This window comes from Brienomyrus brachyistius, chromosome 20 (assembly GCF_023856365.1).
Source record: "Brienomyrus brachyistius isolate T26 chromosome 20, BBRACH_0.4, whole genome shotgun sequence".
Taxonomy (NCBI): domain Eukaryota; kingdom Metazoa; phylum Chordata; class Actinopteri; order Osteoglossiformes; family Mormyridae; genus Brienomyrus; species Brienomyrus brachyistius.
This window is the reverse complement of record NC_064552.1, coordinates 3,436,002-3,460,313: the sequence shown is the minus strand read 5'-3', so window position 1 is coordinate 3,460,313 and position 24,312 is coordinate 3,436,002. Positions and strand designations below refer to the sequence as shown.

At 47.4% G+C, this 24,312-nt stretch overlaps 1 protein-coding gene across 5 annotated transcripts; it reads left to right on the top strand.

The window, feature by feature from the left end:
- The first annotated feature begins 388 nt into the window (after positions 1-388).
- Positions 389-18,504, top strand: map2k6 (mitogen-activated protein kinase kinase 6). 5 transcript variants are annotated; one of them, XM_048987183.1, is made up of 12 exons: positions 389-458; positions 6,308-6,380; positions 6,704-6,752; positions 8,163-8,276; positions 8,378-8,497; positions 9,977-10,093; positions 11,247-11,298; positions 11,435-11,562; positions 12,813-12,890; positions 13,138-13,277; positions 14,111-14,156; positions 14,513-18,504. In XM_048987183.1, the coding sequence occupies exons 4-12, from the start codon at positions 8,238-8,240 to the stop codon at positions 14,588-14,590; spliced, it is 798 nt and encodes a 265-aa protein (XP_048843140.1). In that variant the 5' UTR covers positions 389-458; positions 6,308-6,380; positions 6,704-6,752; positions 8,163-8,237; the 3' UTR covers positions 14,591-18,504. The 5 variants fall into 5 exon arrangements, with proteins under 5 accessions (XP_048843140.1, XP_048843139.1, XP_048843137.1 ...); XM_048987182.1 differs by having other exon boundaries at positions 399-744; positions 6,311-6,380; XM_048987180.1 differs by having other exon boundaries at positions 399-744.
- Positions 18,505-24,312: the final 5,808 nt, after the last annotated feature.

The following is a 24,312-nucleotide window of genomic DNA, read 5'->3' as shown; positions in this document are numbered from 1 at the left end:
GGAAAGCGAATGTGAAGTTGATTTGGCATTTAATATTTCTCTTTTGTTCGTTTTTTAAAAGAATCTGACTGTGGAGCAGTAATTTTGGAAGTGGAAACGCCAAAACAATCACTTTCTGGTCCAGAGGATGTGTGATAGAAAAAAAAATACAATAAAACATCATTTGGATTTCACAGGCATTTTGACATATGCCATTTACGACAGAATTAGTTTCTGTCATATAATATGCTGAAGGTGGCCGGACCCACGACGTATTTGAACTTTTCTAGGTTCTTACTATCTGATGTGAGTGAACATTTTATTTGTGGAGACCGCTGACCACAATCGAGAAAGAGACTTTCATCTCCGCCACAGTAGGTGGCAGCAACAAGAGAGACGAGCGTGAAATCTGCCATCGCTCCCCACAAGAAGAAGACGGAGCGCCTGCTGGAGTTCAGCTGCCGGCCTTGGCCCATCATGTAAGTGCTGCGGAACATTCCCTGCAGTTGAATTGCAAAATTTCTCGTTTCAGCCTGTTTTGCAAGGCGTGCAATTCTACATTTGCTCCAAGCAAGGAAACCTGGAGTTTAGAGGCCAAACGGCTCTAGTTGCATGAAGATCCCGGCTAGGATTTTGCATCATTGTTGCAAATCGAGCCGCTGAAGCTACAGCCAGAACGAGAGATGGAGGGAGGGAGCGATAGAGAAGGCAAAGTCTTTTGTGCTTCCCCTCCCCCCAAAGGAGAAATGTCTCCAACCAAGGGAGGTAAGAATATTTAAACGATCCGTGCAAAACTATAGCATTGCATTCAGGGCTCCAGTCTTTGCAAAGAGCAGTGCAGCAAGTCGAACATAGCCAATGCATTTAATTTTAATGCGTTTAAATGGTCAGTTGCATTTCCTGTTTAGGATCAGTACTTTGCAGAGTTCCTGGTAAGACGATCCCAGCACTGGTTACTGTAATAACTGTATTATTCGCTTACCTTTCACTTCGATACCAGGAATCTGTGTTTGTAATTTATTGGCAGCACCATGAAAAGTGTGAAGATTGAACTGTACGCAATGCCAACGGCCCGTCTTTCAAATGCATAAGTTAAAGTGAGACTTTTTGCTTATTAAAGACGATAATCGTTGCACATTTGCTAATGCGCGTTTTTCGCTGCGCGTCTATTATTTGCTAAATCGCGCAGCTCGAGCGTTCTTGTGGACGGTTTGACCTCCTTGCTGTTGCAGGTACGAGCGACCAGGATATAAGGCACGAGTTTAAGGCCAAGTCTGCTGCTTGCAATTTTGTTTTCGCCCTCGATGTAACGTAATGGAAAACAGACATTAATTTGAGCTCAGTCGGCTCGTCTTGGGGGGCGAAGTTTTGTTTCTGCACCCAGTAACAAATAGGTAGACATTGCAAAAATAACACGCTAAAAATAGTTGTGTTGCACACACGTAGCTGCCACAAAACAGTTCAAGGGACGGGGCTACGGAGTACTTAAATGCAAAAATGGATGGGCAAATGATCCGAGCTGTATTGAATTAGGAGGAAAATGCCGCCTTTATCAAAAGCATGACTGCACGATGAATATTGCGTGTGGCGTCCAGAAAGCAAATAAATAAAATAGGAGTGCAACGCATTCCTGGAATAACTTCGCACATTTCAGATGTCAGAGGGGGTTTCGGTGCCCCGATCCTTTTAAGCCCCGTGAGGGTGCATGACTTCTCACACACTGGGCCTAATTGTAGCTTTCATGGATCCGAACATCGAGCAACGCCCTACGACCAAACAGAGTTATTCTCTGAATTCGAGACCCTTTTCATGTTCGTGTTCAGGAAGTGGTGAAACTGTCTGCAGTGAATAAAACTGATTTTTATAATCGCTGCTCTGGAATAGTGCATGCTTTAGTTGAACGCAGGCGATGTTTCGTTTTTATTTTCTCTTTGGCTGTGGGCTTGAGGCGTGATCTTACCTGTAAGAGATGTCTGCATGGAGGGCATCGTGTACCTGAACTACGGAGGATCCCAAATTCCACCTCAGTCTTGCTCCTCCGTGACGTCATTTCAAAACTAGCAAGCAAGTGTGGGGTTTATAGGAGTCACGCACGTTTGTACGTTTTGTTGGTTATTTTGAAAGCACTTAGTGCTTGTCCGCTGTGGTTTACATCACAGGGGAACGTTGCATGATTAGGAATCCGTCTCTTTTGAACTGCTCATGTAGATTTATAGGCCTGTGTACCCCGTGAAATAAGATGAGACTGGACTCAATTGTTAAAATAGTTTTGCTTGCCTTGACTAACCTGCTGATGATACTATATTTAACTGTATTTAAAGTTGATTAAAGTGGGAACTTGGTATTCTAATACTTGAGAAAGTAAACTAATAAACTCCGAAGTCACTGCAAACAGTGTGTCTGTCTACTTCCTCTTGTGATCTTGCTGGTGAATCTCCCGGGAATCCGTACCCCGTCAGGCCGTCTCGTAACTCCGGGCCCATTATTTGACTTGTCGTCGTCCAGATTGTTTGCCACGTTGACTCTTGGGAAGTCGAGGGAGGGGGAGGGGGACCCCGAGGGCTGCAGGTAACGTGGCCCTTGTCTTTACAAACGTGCCGACTTTATGCCGTCCCTTCATTTGTGTACGAAGGATGTGGCGTTAACGTCCATGCAAATCAGTTCTGCCTCAGCTTGCAGTCTCCAATCCTTTCACTGGCCTTGGTCCAGACCTGTAGAGGAATTCTGCAGCTCACACAGTAAAAGCTTTCTGTGATTTTCTCTCTCTTTTTTTGGTTTTATGTGGTTGGTCCCCCTCCCCTGGCCTTTATTAAGCTCTGAAATGCACTAAACTGGTACAAGATATGCATTTAGTCCTTTTAACAAGAAATGTGTGTTTAGCGCTCCTGCTGTAATGCTGGCCGATTCGCGCCGAGCCTGCATCTGCACAGCGTGCTGCTTGCCCACTGTGTTTGTTTATTTACCTTGTTTTTCATCCTGCACCTTGGGCCCACAGTTCTGCTAGAGTGTATGGCAGCATATGCTCAAGGCGACTTTAATGAGAGATCAAGTTAACGTTAAGTGTTTGGTGCGGAAACCAGCTTTACGTTGAGTCGCTGTTGGTGAACAGATTTTGTGCAAATGAAATCTGGACAGCTGCCAAATAGTATAAGAAATGCATGCATGCTTCGGTCGGTGCGCATGTTTTGTGTCATTTTCAATGTGACTCGGAAGCACAGAAGTCAGCCTCACGTGACGCTTCCTCGCGACGTCTTGAGTCGGCGCTGGGGAAAGGCCCAGTGTGGCTATCTGGCTACTGTCGCGCCGCCTGAAGCACTTCTGCCCTCTGCCCAAGAGGCTGATGAACTTTGTTGCTTCGCAGGAGGCAGTGAATAGCCTGCTGCGGCCTGCAGGTCGGCTCAGACGTGCCGCAGTTTGGGCAGCGGCTCCAGCCGATTCTGATTTGCTGTCGTGTAAAACCCCGACGCGTGTCGAAACCGGAGACTTGGTAATCCGTACGTTCCTCCTATTACCTCCATCATCACATGTACCGTAGACTATATACGTCCTTGTCACCCATTTCTTTGATCTAGGATTGAAAACGTGCAGCACGACACGATCGTGGAAGCAGCGATCATTTACGAATGCGGCTTGCATACTAACATCGCTCAGAGACATGTCCGCACTGTTCATGCAGCCATTTTTTGACCTGGCTAAGGCACGACAGCTGTGAGGCTTGGGTAGTCATAGTGATCGGGGGCTTCGGAATTAAGGCCCGTGCCAGCGATGGGGCACAAGGTCCAGGTCTGTCATTATAAGCTGCACGCAGCACCTGTGCCAGCATGCCGGCAGCATGGAAGCTCACCCCTCGCACGGTCACCGTTATGTACTAGCCGGCCGTCAGACAGGCTGCCTGGTCACTGATGGTGCACAAGGAGGGATTGTCTGCTGCCTGCTGTCTCATGCTGGAGGGGTTTATAAATGCAAAAGGAACTGAATGAACTCTTATGGAAATCGAGCCACTGGGAGTGAACTGCGAGGCAGCGAGTTTGTGGGTGGGAGGCAGTTTGAAGCGGATATTCTGTGCCGAACCCGCCCCCGTTCCCTTCTCCTACTGGTTCCGGAATTCCATTGAAGACCGCTTGAGATTCTGGGCGGAGTCCAGGCAGGAATTGGGCAAAATAGAGATGGACTAAGGAATGGGGGAGGGGGGGTTAGGAATCTTAGCGATGCCGGGCTTGCTGCCAAAAGGCAGTTGATGAGTATCTGATTCCCCCGCTTCCAGTGAACTGTCCTTTCCCTGAATTGAGTTGTTTCTAAATTTGCCTTAGCCGTCTTTTATTGGTGAGCTTGTGTGCAATCAGTTCTTTCTCGTTGATGCTTTCCATCACTTTAATAGCGTCGAAAGAACCAAATCACGCAGCTCCTGGGGCAGGATCACAGTCCCAACCCCTGACCTGGATGCTGATATTCAAAAGCCTTTCGTTCTGGAGTCTAGCGAGTCGCGCGTCTTAAACCGGGGGTGCCCAGTCTTATCCGCAAAGGGCCGGTGTGTGTGCTGGTTTTTTTGGGTAACCTTTAGGTCAGCTGTTCAATTGACTTTTCAGGCAATCAGTCCTTTAACTAACAATCTAATTAGGGAGTTGCAGCGAAAACCCGCTCACACAGCAGCCCTTTCTGGATAAGATTGGCGGCCCCTGTCTGAAATGCTTCGAGCATGTGAATGAGGTTGGACCAAAACAGGGCGTCCTCCATCACCGATACAGATAAGCGCAGCGGCGTTTCTGGGGATGTCTGTCGCTGTCTGCACAAGACTCAGGGTCATCGCAGTGGTGGCGTCTGTAGAAAGTTTGGTCGGGGCGTTTATGGGTGAAACTGCGTCTCACCATGTTTCTTCCTACTTGGTAAAATACACGCGGCAGAATGTCCTTGCCGCCGCGATGCCCACTTTGCTTCCTCTTAGCCTTTTGTCCTTCTGTTTACACAAGAATAGCAATTCCAGGTTTTACTTCCCAATAATTCTGGCACAGGTTAGAAAAACCTACATAGATGTAGGTAGACGAGGTAAATCTCCTTTTTTTCTGTTTTTTGCATTACTTTTTTCTTGCAGTGTTTTGTTTTTTTAAGATTTCTTTTTCTGATGCCTGGATCTTACTAAGAGCGGACTGCTTGCACCGAGTCATTCTTTTCACTGTTGATCGCTTTGGTTTCGAGGGGTTTTCTTTCCAGCGGAATGGGGAAGTATGCATGCATGCTCCCGTGTCTGTCTCCCGGCATGCGTGTTCGGCCTTGCGTGCTCCCAGGCCCGCGCCGCCGCCATCGAGACCGCGGCGGCCTTCGTGCTCATGCGGAGCGTGCCTGGTCTTGTCCAATGAGCTGCTGCCCTTGAGGCCAGCGGCTCGCCGGAATTCCATTCGTGTGTGGCGGGAAAGGGGGAGTGGTCTCATGCCCTTCTGTGCTTCTAGAGTTGTTCAGTCCCAGGAATGGAAACCGTAAAGGAATTTGCTTTGACTTAAAGATCAAATGTGCAAAGGAGCGCTAAGTGATATTTAATTAATTATCTAAGTATTCCCCCCATTCGAAGTTCCTTGTTCCACTTAAGTGTTCCATAGGTACCAGTGCCAAACGTGCAGTGGGCTGTGGGTGCGAGTGGCTGAAACCTGCTGTCTGCTGAGGCTGTCAGGGCTGCTAGTTCAGACTAAGTGGCTGTTGCATCTTTTGGGAGGTAAAGTCGAATAATTCAAGAGTAGCTTCCCACTCCTTAGAGACACCAGTTTGATGAACGGTCGCGTTTTCATGAATATTTCCGTATGTTCTGTGCCTGTGGGTGAGCAAGATACAAAATGGAATTGTACTCATTTTGCAGGCACGTTTGTCTAAAGCAACATAGAAGTGAGGTAGGGTTAGGCAGCACCCAAGATCTTAGAGAAGGTTAAGGGTTCAGGGCCCAAGAGTACCGGCCATGGGATTCAAACCCACAACCTGATGGGCATGGGTCCAGATCCCTAACCTGCTGTGCCACACAGTTCCTGGTTTTTGGGTTGTGGTTTGTCAAATTGGTGCTTCTGGTGTTAGTCACCTTGTGAAAGGTATTTGGTCATTGTGCTTGTATGTTTGGACAAAGATGTCTTGATTTTTTTTGGCGTCGTCGGTGAAACATGAACGCACTTTGGACGGCAGGGCTCACTTGGATTGGATCGGGAAGCAAAGCAGAGTAACGCGTGAGCATTTTGATGGATGGGCAGGTTTATGTCTGAAATGTCACTCTTGAAATTCTCATATGTGGAACTGGTCGGTCCATGAGCCTCTTCTGCTTTATGACCCTCACCTCCTCCTCGGTGTTCTCCAGCAGGAAAAGCAAGAGGCAGAGCCAAACTCAAGCTGTCGAAGGAAGTTTTCGAGCAGCCACCTGCAACAGCAACGTAAGCGATTTTCCCAGCCTCCGTTGGACAGACAGAAGGATAGGCAGTATATGTCAGAGAGGTGGGATTGGGGTAATATGGGGGCAAATTAAAGTGTTTTTTACTTTATGAAAAGGCGATATTGGTGGTGTATTGCAGCTCAGCAGATAGCCCATGACTTCCTTTCCCACCAGTTTATGCAGCTGTGAGTTTTCACTCCTGTACCCCGTGGGCTCACAGATGGAACCCCCTAGGACACTTACCACAGCTATTCGGTCAAAAATCTCCATTCTTTAAATCGTAATCAAACCAACATAATTTTATATTTTTCCTTATACCAACAGACCCCCGAGAGATTTGGATTCGAAAGCCTGCGTGACCATTGGAGGGAAGGTACAGTCCAATCTTACGTGTCTCCTCTTCGTTTTTATTGGTTAATCCGACCAGCAGCTATTTCCCCCTCTGCCAATGAGAGTGTGCCATGACTGTTGTCCGTTTGCAAGCACCGGCCATTCTGCATTTCCTCCGGCGCCTTTGAGATGTGCAGTCAGCATCTGCTGTAAAGACTTTGCGTAACTCGGAGAGTCATTGCTGGGCGGTTTTGCTGCGGTCTTGCTGTGCTAGCATCTCTACATGTGAAGCTGTTAGATTGACTTGAGGCAGTCAGTCATGCATCAGCTCAAAGCGACACCCACTGCACATTACAAGTGAATCGCTGAAGCATACCAGCTGAAGGCTCTTGGGAATGCTCTTCGTAGCCTTCTGAGCAGCAGAGAAAATATTTATTTTAAACTTCTAAAATTAGTGGAATTTTCCATTGGCAGTGGTGACAATTTTCTTCTCTTCTAAGTAAGAGTGACCACTGTTTTGTAAACGTAAGATCAGAAGCGTTTCAATTCCCTTTTCTTATTAATTGCGTTGCTTTTTAAAAAAAAAATAACTTCGAGAAGCTTAAAATCACCAGTTTTGGGGTTAATTTGTCACAAGCGGTACCGAAAAAGAATCAAATACTGTAATATGCAGCACTCAATTACCAAAAATGTAATTCAATTAGCAGTTGTGTGTAATTAATTGACTTATGTGTGTAATTAATTGCTGTTTGGCCTCTCCCAGTTGTTGACGCAGGTGTTTGCCGAGCTTCTCCGTAACAGGAACGGAGTGCCTGAGATTAACTGAGATTAACGCTCACGGTGATGGATGATGTCTTTCCTTTTCCTGATCACGTTTAGTTTCCTTAAATAGAGTGATGTCAGTGGAGGATGAGGACTAAACTCGTCTGATTGAAAGTCTGTCTGTCAGTGATTTCATTCTAAGGCATTTTACTGACCCGGAGTCTTCATTCCACAAGTGTCTGTTGTTCTCGTGGCATTTTGCTTACTCTTTGTCCCTGTCAGTGAGGTATTTGCCGGGCGCCGCCTTAATTGACTCGTCTGCCGCTGTCGTTCTGAAGCTCTGCTTCTTCTTCTTGTATTTATTCATGTTGTCAGTCCCCGTTTGACCAGTTAATAATAATAATAATAATAATAATGACACTTTATTGATCCCTGTGAGGAAATTCTTTTTGCCTACGCCATCCCTCCAAGACAGGCAGATACGCATGTGGGTGACAGTGAGCTTGGCAGTGAAGGGCAGCCACTGGCAGTGGAACTGGGAGTTAAGTGCCTTGCTGAAGGACCCACAGACGTGACTATTTTGCTGAGGCCAGGCTCAAACCGGTGACCTTGTGGTCACAGGCGCGGAGGCTTAGCCCACTGATCTATGCACTGCCCCCCAACCTCTGCTGGTCTCTCTGCCCCCCCCCAGAACTTCGAGGTGAAGGCGGACGACTTGGAGCAGATCAGCGAGCTGGGCCGTGGGGCTTATGGGGTGGTGGACAAGATGCGGCATGTGCCCAGTGGCCAGATCATGGCAGTGAAGGTGAGCAGGGAGGCGTGCTGGGACTGGTCCGGCGGACTGCAGCGAGGAACGCCCTCCCCGGCCAAAACTCACTGCTTTTTTTTTCCCTGAACGTCCATCAGCGGATCAGAGCCACAGTGAACACGCAGGAGCAGAAGAGGCTGCTGATGGACCTGGACATCTCCATGAGGACTGTAGACTGTTTCTACACGGTCACCTTCTACGGGGCTCTCTTCAGAGAGGTGCTGTCTCTCGCCTTCGGTCCCCTCAGCATGGCCATAGCATCATTAATCCTCTGGGGTCTAGGGGTAGGGAACACAGTCACTGACTGGGGCATGGTCACACATTTCATTCAATATCATAATGTATTTGCCATGACTTCTGTTCATTTCTTATGTATTTGTTTTGGCATTAAACTCATCTTAATTTTAATGTACTTTGTAAATATGTCAGATTTATGTGAAGTTTTGAAAGTTGACATCAAAGTATAGACATTGCAAAATGCAGTTTGGAACACTTGCAGAAATATTATAAAAGTACATAGTAAGCAATGGTGGCAGTTTTTGATCCCAGATATCTGATCACCATAGTCTTGGCTACATGAAGATGACTAAATGATGTAGTTGCAACATTCAGTTGGATAAATAAATAAGAAAAAGCTAACTCATGTCACTATTTCTGGGCTCCTTTCATTAAATATGTAGGGGCTGTCATGTGTATGAATGAGCCATTCACACCTGGCCACATCCCCCCCCCTCTTTATGGCGATGATGGGGATGTATCTGAATCGCGTTTCACCGCTGCGTTGTTCATCAAATTACCATGCGAATGTGATTTGAACACGAGGAAATGCGGCTATTTATAATGCGAATATCGATCTTCAGGTGAGGGCGGCGCTACACGCCCCGATGCAGGTAAAACAAAGTAAGGTGACATGATTTACTTTTTTGCCGATTTTAACCTGATTTTAAAAACTTTAATACTTCCGACAATGGACGTTTTGAAAAGACAGATTACGGATTTATTCTGTTTTTTTTTTCATGTTTCTACATAAAGATTTAAGCGAGTTATGAACTGAAATAGACGGGAAAAATGCGCTACATCGTTGACGATGCACTCGACCCCAGAGGGGTAACTGTAGTCCATTCAGCAGCAGGCTGTCCTGGCTAATTGACAGCATCTCTGCAGATGCTCTGGTTCCCCTTTCCACCCCTCTCTGGTGGTAGGTTTCTGGAAAAATCTCTCACCTCCATAGCTGCTGTGTATGTATAAGCTACTTCTCTTCAAGTCATTTTTTGCATTGAAATACCTGGCCATCTGCTCAATACACAGTTCAGTGGTTTGAAGTCTGTGGTCGAGCAAATCCTGGCAATTACAGAATAGACGCCCCACTCTCTGATTGTGTATGTGGATCTGCACAGTATGGCAGCTCATTATGTGTTACTGCCGTTATTTTGTTTGTTCCGGCTAAAGACTTGCTTTTATGAAAATGAGCCTTTTTGGACAAATCATGTAGCTACGGATGTAGCTTGTTGTTGGTGCGCGGGGGGTGGGGGAGTAGGGGGGGTGGAAGATTTCCTCATGTGGATACCTTCCTCCAGGAGTGAGCGTTGCACAGGATGTTCCACACTGGGCACCATGGCCCTGTTGGTTGATTAGCATCTCAGGAATGTGGCCATGGCGTCCAGGAATGTCTAACCTGGTTGCTTTGGTGTTTCTAGGGTGACGTGTGGATCTGCATGGAGCTGTTGGACACCTCGTTGGACAAATTCTACAAGCAGGTTATTGAGAAGGGGATGACCATCCCAGAAGACATCCTGGGAAAGATGGCGGTGTCTGTGAGTGGGCGGAGCCTCTTGTCGTTATAGATACCGTTCGACGTCCAGGGTGTCAACAACAGATAATTCTTATCTGTGCCAATGAATACAAACTAGTTAGAATGGAATAGTGGTACTTTATTCGTCCCTGTGGGGAAATTGGGGCAGTTTTTACTACCTAATCTTGCTCAAGAGTCCTATAGTGGTATTATTATGCTGTGAGCTATGTGATTCAAACCCATGACCTTCCGGACATGAATACAGGTCCCTAACCCACACACATCACCCTTTTAGTGCCTGATGGTCCATGAATGCATCAGTATCATCCACTGAACCCAAGTGTACAGAGTATAATTGTGATTTAGGGGAGTGATTTAGTGATTCAGACAGATGTTGAACACCCGCCCCCCCTCGATTGTGGGGTGATGGTATAGAATGAAATGGTCCTCTGCTGGCAGTAGTGGCATCACTGCTGTGAAATGGATCGCTCTTTGGTCCTGTTACAGATACGACCTGCAGTGCCCTATCAGTGTTCATGCTGATAGGTGATTTTATGGGCTTGGAGTCACATTATGGTCTGATGTCCTCTGTCAAAGCTCAGGTCCTGGCGGCATTTATCGGCCGTTATATTATATCCAAAGAAAGATGGGAGTGGGGGGGAGGGAGCGGAAAAAGGTGTGAAATCCTGTTAAAATACTTGCTGGTGTGCTTCTCCTCTCAAGACTGATTATTTCCTGAAGGGGCCTTCCTGTGTGTAGCGGGGAAATTATCAGGTGTTTTTGTCGTTGACCTAAACACATCAGGGCACGATGTAATTCCGTCCACCCTCCCCCCCCACACACACAGTTCACAGTGGTTTGCACATTTAATTCAGCACTGGCTGGTCATCCTTGCACACACACACACACACACACACACACACACACACACACAGACCTCTGCCTCTGATCACAATGGTCCGTCTCAGTAAGCCATTAACGTAACTCCCGGAGCAGAATAAGTGTTATACCTGCACTGGAAGAAAGTTTTTGTGTAATGGGTAGTATGTTTGTCAGAGGGGGGGGCACGTTGGCAGAGAGTGTAGATAACCTGGAAGTCTGGCGTGTAGGATGACTTAAGGTGAAGTTCAGGGATGCTGAGCAGCTGCCTGACCTGCTCTCCTGCCCTCTGGCAGATTGTGAAGGCCCTGGAGCACCTGCATAGCAACCTCTCAGTGATACATCGAGGTGAGTCGCTGCTGGTTGCCCAAGGCTGGTTGCCCAAGGTAGCCCTTTCCTTTGATCTTATGTGGCCCATCCCTACGCTTTAAATGAAGGTCACCCTCCGTCTTGTGCCCCCTCTCTCTGTGCCTCCCGCCTGCAGACGTGAAGCCGTCCAACGTGCTCATCAACGCGCAGGGCCAGGTCAAGATGTGCGACTTCGGGATCAGCGGCTACCTTGTGGATTCCGTGGCCAAGACCATGGATGCCGGTTGCAAGCCTTACATGGCGGTAAGGGGGCGGGGCAAAAACGGGGGCCAGAATAGCACATGGGCGGCCAGCATGCGGATTAGCTTGGAAACTGACAATGCACTAATAGTTTTAATGCTTCTTTTGAAGAGCTTTTTTTTCTTACTTTCTATTTACATTATGAGAATTTCCCCTTTTAGACAATGGCTTTTAGGCAGTGACTATTTACTAATGCTGCTGTTTTGGTTTCTTCCTTCAATATAATTCACCTGTGTTTTCCTGAAATCTGTTCAAAAAATGCATTCGTGTGTGTGTGTGTGTGTGTGTAGGGGGGGGGGGGCGTTTGCATAGATCACATTTGGGGACCGAAATGTCCCCAAAGTGTGGTGTAACCTGAAACCTCCTTACTTTTGAGGACACTTCTTCAGGTCCCCATTTGGATAACCTAAATTACACGAAAATCTGTGAATGCGATCAAAAAGTCTTGTATTTTGGTTGGTTACTTATAGTTAAGGGCGTTGTGATTGGGATTAGGGTTTTTCCCATGGAAATGAATGGACGGTCACCATTTAGATAGGAGGACCAACGTGTGTGTGTGTGTGTGTGTAAGTAATTCACACATGCTCACTCATGCACACACATGCAATCTCCTTACGGGAAGGTGTTTGGGGCGGGATGCTCTTTTGTTGCTGGAGGGGGAGACTCGACTGAAGTCTTAACAGCAATTTGTGGGTTTAAACCCCATGAAAGTCTTTGCGCCGAGCCGGGTGCCTGTCAGCCAGCTGTGCAAGTTTGTGCGCCTTGGGGTTTCAGTAACGTCAGGAGAGAAATTATAATTCTGAGCGGGAATCAGTAGTAAATCAGGGCGGCTTGGCAGCAGAACGTTGCTGCGGTACGCCAGAGACACTCAGGCTTCTGCGGTCAGTCTTGTTTTATGCCATGTGGTGAGGTTTTAATGATTCCCGTTAGATTGAAGGAGTGGAAGCCGTGTGCCTTTGGTAAATGATCGTTTGGAGCAGTGTTGCTCAACCCAGTCCCCGGAGACCCCCAGACTTTCTGTGTTTTTGCTCCCTCCCACCTTCCTGCACGCCTGTACCAGGTATGTAGAGCCCTTGATTGCTTAAATGTTTGGTACAGGTGTGCTGGGATGGAGCAAAAATGTGGACTGTCTGGGGGCCCTGGGGACCGGGTGGAGAAGGTCATGGATAAAGCGTCCCAAAGGTTGGGTACTGGGGGGATTGGAAGGCTTTGGATGCCAGGCCATGATGGAATTCTGTGTTTGTGCGTTTCAGCCTGAGAGGATCAACCCGGAGACGAACCAGAAGGGTTATAACGTCAAGTCCGACATCTGGAGTTTAGGGATTACCATGGTGGGTACATTCCTGTGCTCCTTCCTTTCTCCTTCCTCCATTCTTGCTGCTCCTTCACGCTCCAGCAGAGTGAGGTTGCACCAAGCACTCGCCAGTCACCCTTTGAGAAGCGGTACCGCTTGTTGCCTGAAATCCCGCCAACGCTGGAATGCTTATCCTCTGCTTGTGTTTATGTCTGAACAAGGAACGACCTTTCTCTGAGAGTGCTTGTGAAATGCAAACGCGGTCCCGCGGCCTTCCTCCTCAGATCGAGCTCGCCATCCTGCGATTCCCGTACGACTCGTGGGGAACGCCATTCCAGCAGCTCAAGCAGGTGGTGGAGGAACCGTCGCCGCAGCTTCCAGCCGACCGGTTCTCGCCGGAGTTCGTAGCCTTCACCTCCCAGTGGTATGTTCCCCTCTGGGGCCGCTTTAGGTTCGGCGTTTGACAGCAGTCACTCCGTCTCCTTTCTGCGACACCCAACCTTGATGCATGAAGGCCCTGCTACGCGTCAGTTGCGACATTAGTTCTGGGAAGATGCTGCACATCTGCCTGTGTATCTGTACCCCAGCAAAAGCGACTGCAGACGCAAACGTGTTTAGACGGCCTGTCTGTCACTTGTCATCTTGGTGTTCTTCACGCGGAGGAAGTTCTGTTGTGTCGTGCAGCGGTTTAGTCACCTGCATGTCTTTTATTTGGAGTGAGATGCGGCTGGTGACCTGTCTCATGGTTTCTCCCTTGGTGGTTGAGGTGTAGCTTGTATCTCCAGCTACAGAATGTGGAATGCGGGGGGTGGGGGCGGGGCTTTGCTTTAGGAGGAGGAAGCCGTCGGCTTGGCTGAATGCGCCGCAGTCTGTTTTGGGCAGGTGTCCCAGTAATGCTGTGCCCTCTGACCACAGCCTCTTCCTGTCCCACTTCCTGTTAATGCTGCTCTCCCTCCCCACTGTCTCCCTGTTCTGGAAGCACTGGGACAACCCCCCGCCCCCTCTCCAATCGTTCCACCCTTGCTCCACCTGCTGGGCAGAAAGGGCAGGTGCATTTGATGGCAGTGATTTGATGGCTCACCTATGGGCAGGTTCTTGCACAAACCCATCCTCCTTTTCTGCCACTTTTAATTTGCGAAATCTACACATCCAGTTTTGCTGCGTCCTTTTGCACCAGAAACCATCTCCTCCACCCCGTGCTGTACAATTTTGTCTAGTTCATTCTTTTTTTTTGCAATTATTTTTTTTTGCCCACAGTTTGAAGAAGAATGCCGGAGAACGTCCTACTTACACAGAACTCATGGTAAGAGTTGAACCATTTCTCAGTGTCAGCTTTCTGAGATTCAGAACATGATGCTAATGTACCAAGACTGAAAGTACCTCTTTATGGAAGGAAACCCATTACTATGGAGGCTAATGGGAATTCATGTTTGTCTCTTGTTCCTCTTAAATAGCCACAAGGGGGCGAACTAAACCCAGTGATTTGTATTTTATTTATTATTATTATTGTTATTATTGTTATTTTGTTTTTTACCTCACATTTGGTTCTGTGCTTCAGAAATGTCACTTATCAGAAAGTGCAGTTTATAGAAATGTCTTAAGCATGTCGGCGACTGTCCTTTTTCTGTTAATGGTTTATTAATGTCTGATATTCTGCAGCAACATCCATTCTTCCTGCTCCATGACTCCAAAGACACTGACGTGGCCGGCTTTGTTAAGATCATCCTGGGGGCCTGAGGGCGGGGCCTCTCCCCATGACTCTGCCCACATGCTCTGGGGAGGCAGGACTACTCCAAAAAATCGCAATCCAGCTCCCCCGTGGGAAACCTTCACATCCTCTCCTGTCTGCCCCTAGGGAGGTGTTGTCCACCGCAGCAAGGGGGTTAACCCACTAGGGGGTGCTCTTCCACTTTGAATATGCTTTAAAATTCTAAATTTTATATTTCCATCCCATCCCTCAAGTTCAAAGAGATATTTAGCTCCTTACACCTAACCCCAAAATCTATTCTTCTACGCATCAAATTTTGACCTGTCTGTCTGCCTGGTTATATTTTCTGGAATGTTCCATTTAATGGGCAGGTGGCCAAGCACAGGGAAAATAAAGATATTTATCTGCTATATCTGTTTACGCATGCCTACACAGTGAGGTGTTTGAGTAACCGAGCGCATGCAGAGAGAAAAGGCAAAGTTGTTCATATCCGATTTATGAATTCTGCCATTGAACAGCAGAGGGGCGAGCACAGGACTCGGGGGGGGGTCGTCCATACATCTGAGGTCCACACGCCACTGATGTGATTTATTTTTTTTGTGTCTGCATGCTCCTCCTACCTGTTGCACATCTGTGCTGTGATTGGTTTATGGAGTGACCAGTCTTCATCATTTCTGAGCCATTCTGTAGACTCGCCTCTGTGTGATCTTGTTGCAAGGAACTGGAAAGCAGAATATATTATTATTTTTAATGATCATCATCCAGTATCAGTTGCTTTATATATAATTTTTTTTCCTCCTTGAATTAAGTGGTGGTTATGCAGTTCCTGTATTTATTCTAACTGCTGTTCCCTCCTTCCCCCCCTTGAGAACTTGACATTTTCTTGATTTTTATGTGTGTGTGTTTGTGGTGGTGGGGTGCCTGATGTCGCTGTCCTTGCTAGCGACCTGCAGAATCTCCTTTCCCCAGTACACGTCAAGAGTGCCCAGGTCGTGCGGTATATAGTGATTGTGGTCCAGGTTGTCATCCTCATTATAAAATGACCACTGTACACGTCGTAGTGCAGATATGGCTGGCAGCTGCAGTGCCCCCCCCCCCCCCCCCCCACCATAATCTTGAGATGCCCCCTGCCGTTTCTTAGCCAGCTGCCGCCTCAGTTGTGGAGTTGTAACTGAGTTTCTTACGCGCATCACACGTTCCACTCTCACAACATGTTTACTGGACATGTGGAACTTCAAGATGGGCCAGCATAACTGGTTGGGATGGGGGGTGCAGGGGCTTTTCAGCTGTGGGTGTCTGTACTGTACACTGGCCTTCACAATGCCTCTCTTTGGCAGTTAGTCTTCCCATGCAGAGTTCGGGAAGCAGTCAGTTAACTGTAATTGAAATTAGAGGCAGACCCAAAGCCTGCATGTCAGAGATTCTGGTGACCCTGGTTCTCGGGTCCGGTGGCATCTGGCAGTGGCTGAATGAGCCCCTCCCCAGGGTAGCAGGACTTCCTGTGTGTCATTCCACTCTTATCACCTCATGCCCCGGCTGCTAATTCTGATACACTACCTTGAACTGGTGTGTTTTAGGTGGATCGGTTGTTTTTGCTGCGTTTCCGGCTCTCTATGCAATGCCGCGATGTTCTCCACGTCGTTCTCATCTCTCTCTGCCCGTATTACACTGAAGACCTCCGCTTATGATGGGCCAGCTCACGAGATCGCTCCTCGGGCCCATTCTAGCGCTCTGCTTTGATTCCCCGCCTCCTGCTAGTGACTCCTTAACACCCTCTCCATCTCCCATTCATTGAAAAAGAAAAATCCTGTACCACCACTAGGAGCCGCCACCTAAGGCCTCACACAGGTCCCTGGGGGTGTTCCCCTTGGCCGTGTGTGTGGCCATCACCTGTGTGTCGTGGAGCTCCTGGCGGACGCACGTTCCCTGGGTGAGGCGTGGGAAGGTCAGGGTAGCACCTGTCGGTACTCGTGTCTCCGCATGTTGGAGCGTTGTTTTGGGATAGTTTAGCAAACTGGCGTGGATTCGGGTGAGAGGACTGTGCCGGTAGTGCTTCAGCAGAAAGGCCTGCTTTGACCTTCATACTTGCTGTAGGACGTTCCTTTGTGAGTGTGCGTGTATATACAATATAAACATACACTGTATAATACGTCTTAATTCTACATTATATCAGAATAAGTGCCCTTATTTTGTACTACCCCTTTAAAGCCAGTACTTGGGACTCTTAGTATCTGTGCTGCTGCCTTTGTGTTGTACTTCACAGGACTTACTAAGGGAATCGATCTCACACGATCATAAACAGGCCTGTTGGTTGTCTGGTACTGGCACGGTCATGACATCGAAGCGACACTAACAGGTCAGCGATGTCCCCCCCCCCCCCCCCCCCCCCCAAGGACCGCCGGCTGAGTGCCAGACCACTTGAAGTGTTAGAATTCATTCTCACCTGGGGCTTGACTTTTATTCTGGGTTTTTAATAGTGAAATGAGAATCAGGGAATTTAGTGGAGCGTCGCCCTCCTAATCCCCCCCATGGAATCGGGGGGGCCCCACGCTATGTGGAAGTCTGGTGAATTGGGCATGGTTTGGAGGAGGTATACGGATAGAGTGCAGGTATGACTACTGTAGCACCTTTGCTGTACTAAGGCGCAGACCTTCTTCAAGAATCCAATTGTGCATCGATAACCAATCTTCATGACCCCAATCAGAGGGTAAACGACTCAGTCGTATGCTATGCACTGGGCACCAGGAATGAACCGGCCTTTTCCACACCCCTACTTTGTCTGCTTGGGTATAAAAGGCAAGGGCGTTGCTTTGGGTCCACGTAAAATACACCTGCACCCCCACAGTGAGCCTTCCTGTCCAGCCACTCCCCCAAGCACAGTACAGTACACTCTGCCGTCTGCACTGCTGTTCCACCACCCCCCCCCCATGGGTCTAAGGGCCCCACCTGTCCTTTCTGCGTACACACACCACCGACCTCGAAAATGCTTTTAACCGCTGAATCCCGAAAACTTCCCCCCCCCAAAAGCCCGATTCTGTGACGCCTGCGTCCGCTAGCTTAAGGAAGACCTTAATGAAGGCCTTGTGATGCTTTTGTGTGTTTTGTGCCGTTTACCCTTGTTTGGTGGTGTTGCCGTTGCTGCTCATGCCTGCTCGTGGCTCGGCCCAGTTTCCTGCAACGACTATTATCGAGATGCTTAGAAATGCAGGCTCTGAAAGTAAATAGTAAGACATTCTCGCACTGTGAGAGATTCGGCAAGTGGTTAGCAGCTCCTTGTAGCTATGCTAGCTGACGTGTTCGCCATCCACCCCCCTCTGCCCCTCCCCTGCTCTTATTCTTAATTTGCTGAATGGTATCAAAATGTACAATTGCATCTGCTACTGTAGGCATAAATGGGGGGGGGGGAGTGAATAGCTTGTGCCTTCCCAGGAGAGAAGTTCTCAGCATATCTGCACCTCCCTACAAGGCATTTAAAGACTAATGACTGTTTTAGCGGGCGATACATTTCTATGAATATTTTAGTGTGCCCAAGAATTGTTGGTGTGCAATTGTAATAAAGGAGACTCGAATAAAAGAGGTATTTTTACACAATAAATAGTGTCTCCTTGCCTCTTGAAATTTTCTTCCCAGTTGAGACAGGGGCACTATGGGATTGCAGCGAAGCATGCCCTCTACATGACCTTTGTGTGTCCTTAGGCTGTGTGAAGGCTGCCCCAAGGCTGAGCCTTGATACTTTCACACTCATAATGTGGGGGGGGGGGACATGGGTGCTGGGGGCTTTTCCTGAAGCGTGTTTCCCTCCTCCTCTCCTTCCGCAATCCAAAGGCAAATGCCAGGGCTTGTTGGTATCCCTGAGTTTTCTAAAGTGTGCGACTCTTAGTGGGTGTGTGTCCTACAATGGGCTGACGGTCCGTCAAAGGGAAACCCCCCCCGTACCCCCCCCGACGAGCATAAGCGTCACACACGCCGTCTCCTTTTGCGCACATGAGCAAATGACCCACAGGAGATCGATTGGACATATAAATAAATGAAGAGGAGTTCACTTTTATAAGAGAGATCGCAAAATGCTTTTCAGTGAAAGGAATCAAAAGTCGCATGTAAAGGAATCTACTTATCAGTGTGAGGACAACAAAGGACAATGAAATCTCAATGCCTTGAGAGAGCAGCCAAGTTAGGACTTTGGGGAAAATGTCTCTAAACGCTTAAGGTCAGAGCGTGTTCGTGCCTTATCTCTGTACGTCTGCTGGGATGTTCTGTGCTGTCATGCATCTGAAAGCCATACGCATGTGCGCAGTCGGCCTCACTGAACCATCGGTTTTGAATCCATTTTCATCTTTTGGATTATAAATACACGGAAGAGGTTAGCCAAGTGCTAAGGATCTAAGCGGTCTTTTATTATTAGTAGTTTTCTTTCCTGTAATTGTGGTCATTCTGTGTTGGTTTGGCAGACGCTCCCTTTTTCGATCCCTGTGTCTCGGTGTGTGAATGTGCACGCTTCTTCATTTTTCTCTTAAGGCGACGTTCCTCACATCGGAACCACATTTGCTGAACGTTTCTTCTAGGTATCTGGCTTAGGTTTCACTGTGCAAGCGACTTGACTTCCCACACTGACAGCCTATGACATCATGGAAATAGTTATGAGCGCCCTTAAATTGGAGAACGAAGTGTAAATGAGGGACCGCCCGCTCTATCGGGCCCAGGTCCTGTTCGTTAGCAAACGGGTCCATCCGTCCTGGGCTGAACTTTTGCAGTCGTGCCTCTTTAGGTTCAGCTGGGCTGGGAGTAGCTGTCGCAGGGGCAGAGACTGCATGGTGCGTGCGTGTGTGTGCGTGTCTGGGTCTGTTTGTCAGTGTGAGAATCCTGTGGCCTGTACCACGAAGCGGGGTTACTGGCTTATCGGGGTAACTTGTCGGATTTACGGTAGTCTGGGCAAAATGTAGGTGAACGAATATGAAGTCCATTTAAATCTGACAAGTTACCCCGATAAGCCAGTAACCCCGCTTTGTAGTACAGGCCAGTGGCAGTACCTTCACACGGGTGGGGGTTTCAAGGTGGGCGGGGGATGAGTGCACCTGCACTAGGGTCGCTCTTTGGGAGGGCGGGTGAAGGAAGGAAAACAGGATCTGAATTGCGAACAACATCTTGGTGTTTCCCCTTCCTTTTCCCTTCGGCGGCCCCCGCCTCCACGGCTGTTTGTATGGCGGTTCCTGCCCCTGGTGTCGAAAGTGGGAAGGGAATGAATCAAGGCTGGCTCAGCGTCCGCAGATGGGGGGGTCTGACGCTTTCTCATCGCCCCGTTGGCCAGGCTGACGTCCATTCCTCCATTCATCTTTTTTATTTAAATTGGCAAGGGGGGTTACCGGATGCCAGGCGGGCAAGAGGAACTGCGAGATCCTGTTTACATTGTGCGTTTGAATGTGAAAGCATTTATCTATAAATAGATCAGTCAAAGGGCATGCGATTTCCCTCAGTAGTCTGAAAATACAACGTTACCGTTTCAGCGTTACCCACCCCTGCCCGCCCCGCAAATCTGCACGGTATTCATTACGTCTGTCTCTGCTATAAAAGTATAAAGTATAGCCATGCATTGTGTGCATCTTTCCTGAGAGGAAAAATTGTCTCCTGCATGTCATTTGCTTATATGTGCAAAGGGGACGGTGACTGCACCAGAGAGACTTTCGCTAATAATCAGATTCTTTTTTTTGTTTTTTTTTTGTCATTGAATAAACCTTGCTGTGCACAGACTAAAAAGATGGCCAGACCGCCTGCAGAAGACTTACTGGCTTCTAAATAGACCAGACCTTTCCTGAATTCTGGAAAACGTCTTTATCGCGAATGGGAAATCAGTGCTCCGAGCCCAGCAGCTGGGATGTGGAACGCTGGTATTTCTGAACTGATTTTCGGAACTTTCTGAGTATGATGATAGCCATCTGTAATTACAGAGTCATTTGACGCCACCCCAATCTTGCTGCTGTAGACACCCTTGAAGTAATTCCCCTGCTCTTAGCCAAAAGCTGAGCTGAGTGATGGTACTGAATTTGAAGAGATCTTTTTGGTTTTTTTGCCTCTTGGAAATTCCGCTCTTTTCCCCGACCTGACATCAGCAATAACTATAACGACTACGTGCTACCTGACCGGGTGATTCAGCATCACGGTTTGTGGTGATGATGTAATCTTCCCAAAGCTTTCGCTCCCGTTAATTCCTATGATGAGGTGTTGATCTATGATGCACGTCTCTCTGCCTTGCATACCTGTGCCAGGGGAATTTCCTGGAATAATTATATTCCCCCCAACCCCCTCCCCCAAATTTAATCCCAACTGTTTCTAAAGTGGCTTTCTCTGAAGGTGTGCAGGCAAGTTCTGGCACACTACATGCCCCTGAAGTAAATGTGGATGGTAACTATCGTAACACAGGAAGCGGGCGGCCATGGAGTACGGGAAATAAGCTTGTCCCGTTTGTTTGCAACCTGTTAGTTCTGGTGGGCGGGGGGTTAGGGAAGCTAAGTATTAAAGTTATTAGCCAAGAGGGATCAGAATGTTGCAGGGAGGGTATCTTGTGTACTGCAAACACTTCCTGCCTCTGCATCACAAAACAAGAGGAACGGGTGGGGGAGGAGCAGCAACTGCAAGTTGTTAGCTGTAGCTTAGGTCAGTCGGAGCACTTCCAAGGTCTTTGGCCTGTGCTGTCACAGCGAACAGCCTGTTTCTTTTTTCTGGGTCCCTAAATGTCTTAACTTTGGTCTTTCGTACCATTTCCCAGGAGCTGCATAACTCCCTCCCCTTCGGCTCTTTCTTTGCAGTGGCCTGGATGTGAACCACTTTAATAAAGCGATTTATCAGTGGAAGTGGATGATTGGTCACCCGGTGTTACTGGCACGCCGCTCACCATGAAAGACTACAGCGGTTCCTGGCCGCTGCTCCTAAGTGCAGCTCATAATGTGCATGTACGTACCAAGCTGGGTGTTTTCTACCAAGGTGCCTGGATTATGTGTTGATGGGTGTCACGTCACCCAAATTGTTTAGGTTATTTTGGAATATGAGCAACTTGTATCATAACAGCTTTGTTATATGATTGTATTGCCTTCTCAATATTTTAATTCTTCAGAATTTTACAAAACAATGGTCACATTAAACAGGTAACTCAATGTCAAGGTGTAGCACCATATTCACTATAAGAGATATAAGGCATCTGGGTGTTGTTACTTCTCCTTCCACCAGTCAGACGTCTTTTTCGGTTAAAGCCTGAAATCCTTCTAGTGTGATTGATTTAAACAGCCAGGATGCTCTGCTAAGCTCAATGTCACGTCAAGGTTTGAGCCTAGCCCTCTTTCCATTGGTCAGTGCTGCTCTGATAAGTCATAATAAACTAAGTCAAAGATAATCGATAAGAGTCAAGCGCTGGGAAATAAGTCCCTTTCAATCAATCCACTACACCTGGAAACAAAACCGGAATATCCATGCAAGGTTATTTGCGGCCAAGAGAGCTGACTTGCCGTTGTGTGGCAGTTTGGGTTTAGTGGGGTTAGGGGCAAATCTACCTTTAACATTCTACAGCAAGGAGAAAAATCACAAAGCGACCAAATCAGGTGACTGAGATTCAAAACATATTTCGTTAGTTGCTATGTTTCTTGAAAGAAAAAAAAGCGAAATGCTCATGAAATCAGTGAAATCCTGCTATTCAGACCAGCTAGATATTTCACTCCCACGAATGGCTTAAATCCCATTGCCATCTGTTGCCCGGTGTTGGCAAACATCACCTGATCGCGAACATACTGTTCACGTTTATGCGTTTTTATAGGTACATAATTCTTGAATAAAATAGGGTGCTTTATGACATCACTGGGTGTGATTATACTTGTGGGTTTTGTACTTAATAAAAACTGAAAAAGGTTCTAGTTTTCAAGTCTAGTCTAGTGTGGCTTATTGTCATACCATTCTTACACAGGTATATGGCGGCCTGAAATAGCGTTCCCCCCAGCCCACGATCAGGACGCAACACACAACAGCAGTGAGAGGGGAGGGCTTTCACAGGACAGTTTAAAACAAGGGGGCTGGATACAGGGGTCTATATGCTGTGCATAGTACTCTGAAAGTTGTATGTAAACAACCGTGGATAATGCAGCAGAATAAACTGTGGAATTAATAGTGTCAATAGACTGACGATATATATATATAAAAAAATAATAATGAGGTAAAGTGACCAGTGTCGAGTGGGGGGCGGGGTGGGGATATTTTTAGGGATGGGTAGCTGGTGACAGGAGTTTCTCGGAGCTGGATGTCGTTATAGACTCGGGGAAGAACCTGACTGAACTGGCGCGGATACCCCTGTTCCTTGTGCCAAAGAGTCTATGGGATAGGCAGAAGGGGTTCTCCTCAATGTTGTGGGTGCATTTGCTGCGCTTGACAGATACCCGCCCTTCCCCTTTCATCCCATGTGGCTCACTTTGCAGTCATACCCCTCTGTAGGTTTGAAGTTACAGTCGTCTTCAGAGACATGTATCAGGTGCCAGAAAAAATGGGTAATATCTAAATACGCATCCCTAAATTTCCCATGCTGTGTGAATGTGTATGTTTTTATGTGCCCTGCGATGGACTGGTGTGCCTTCCAGGGCGTAGCCCAGGCATCTACTTTTATCTGTCTCTTGACGATCTGCAGATTGCATTTGGAAAACTCATCATGCGTTCTGGCTCAGACTAAGGAGAATTAATTGACTGTGGCTCTCAAAGCTGCAGAAGCACCGTGATTGCATTTTGATGTGTCCAATGTGCCTCGCAGCCCTCACAACGACAAACTGAAGCTCTGCCAATCACAACAGCCCCAGATCTGATGACAGTCAGACTACTCGAGGAAGCAGTTGATGTGATTCTTGAACTGGGTCAAGTGCTTTAAAGACTGGAGGGGAATATCAGCTGGTAGCGTGCAGGGCCATCCGATAAACAAATGATTAAGGAGAGGCAACATTTAACAAGATACTTGTATAGAGAGGCGGAGACAGAAGGATATCACCACTGGGAGGAATAATATATATTTTTTTCTATTGTTTTGTGGCATGAAGTCATGACACTCCTATTGAGTGAGGGCTAGGTAGGCAGGGTGTGTGGTGTAACACTCATGTGGTACTCATGAGGAAGAGGAGGCAATTAGAACTTTCATGATTCTCTCCCCTGGAATCCCTTTGTTTCACTTCCCAAACATTGACATTGAAATGTCCAACGTGCGTAATTAATGATGGCTCTGATGTGGGTAAGGATGTACTAGATACGGACTCTTTTTGCAGAATCTCACAAAAAGTCAAATCAGATTTAAATGTTTGTCTTCATTAGCAACTTGGAGTATGTTTATAGACAAAAAGAACATGAAAGAAAGCTTTGGGATCAAAGAAAATGTTCTGGCTCTAAATATTCTTGTGTTCTTAGGATACACTCAATTATTCAATGTCCACTTTTCACCCATATTTACATTAATCTTATCTGGCTTGTAATTCTACAATATTTTGCTATTTATACAGCTGGCTGTTTAATGAAGCTACTCTGTATCTTACGCAAGAAGAGTTCTCCTCAAAAAAGGTCTGAAGCACTTAGGTCCTATCCATTCCCTGTTGCTTCCAAACAGGCCAAAGGTGGGCGTGGTTATGGTATCATTATGTATGGATAAAGGACAAGAGAGGATGGAAAAATGGGCCTTTGGCATCGTTTCAGAGTCTCAACTCATGAGCCCTTTGGATCAAATGTTTTGTGTGCCCACCATGTA

What these genes read in the sequence shown, in the direction of transcription:
- map2k6 (XM_048987180.1), top strand. Translation starts at nt 663, where the DNA reads ATGGAGGGAGGGAGCGATAGAGAAGGCAAAGTCTTTTGTGCTTCCCCT. An exon ending in CAGCCACCTGCAACAGCAAC is followed by an intron (nt 6,381 to 6,703) that starts GTAAGCGATTTT and finishes TTATACCAACAG; the next exon opens with ACCCCCGAGAGATTTGGATT. An exon ending in CCTCTCAGTGATACATCGAG is followed by an intron (nt 11,299 to 11,434) that starts GTGAGTCGCTGC and finishes TCCCGCCTGCAG; the next exon opens with ACGTGAAGCCGTCCAACGTG.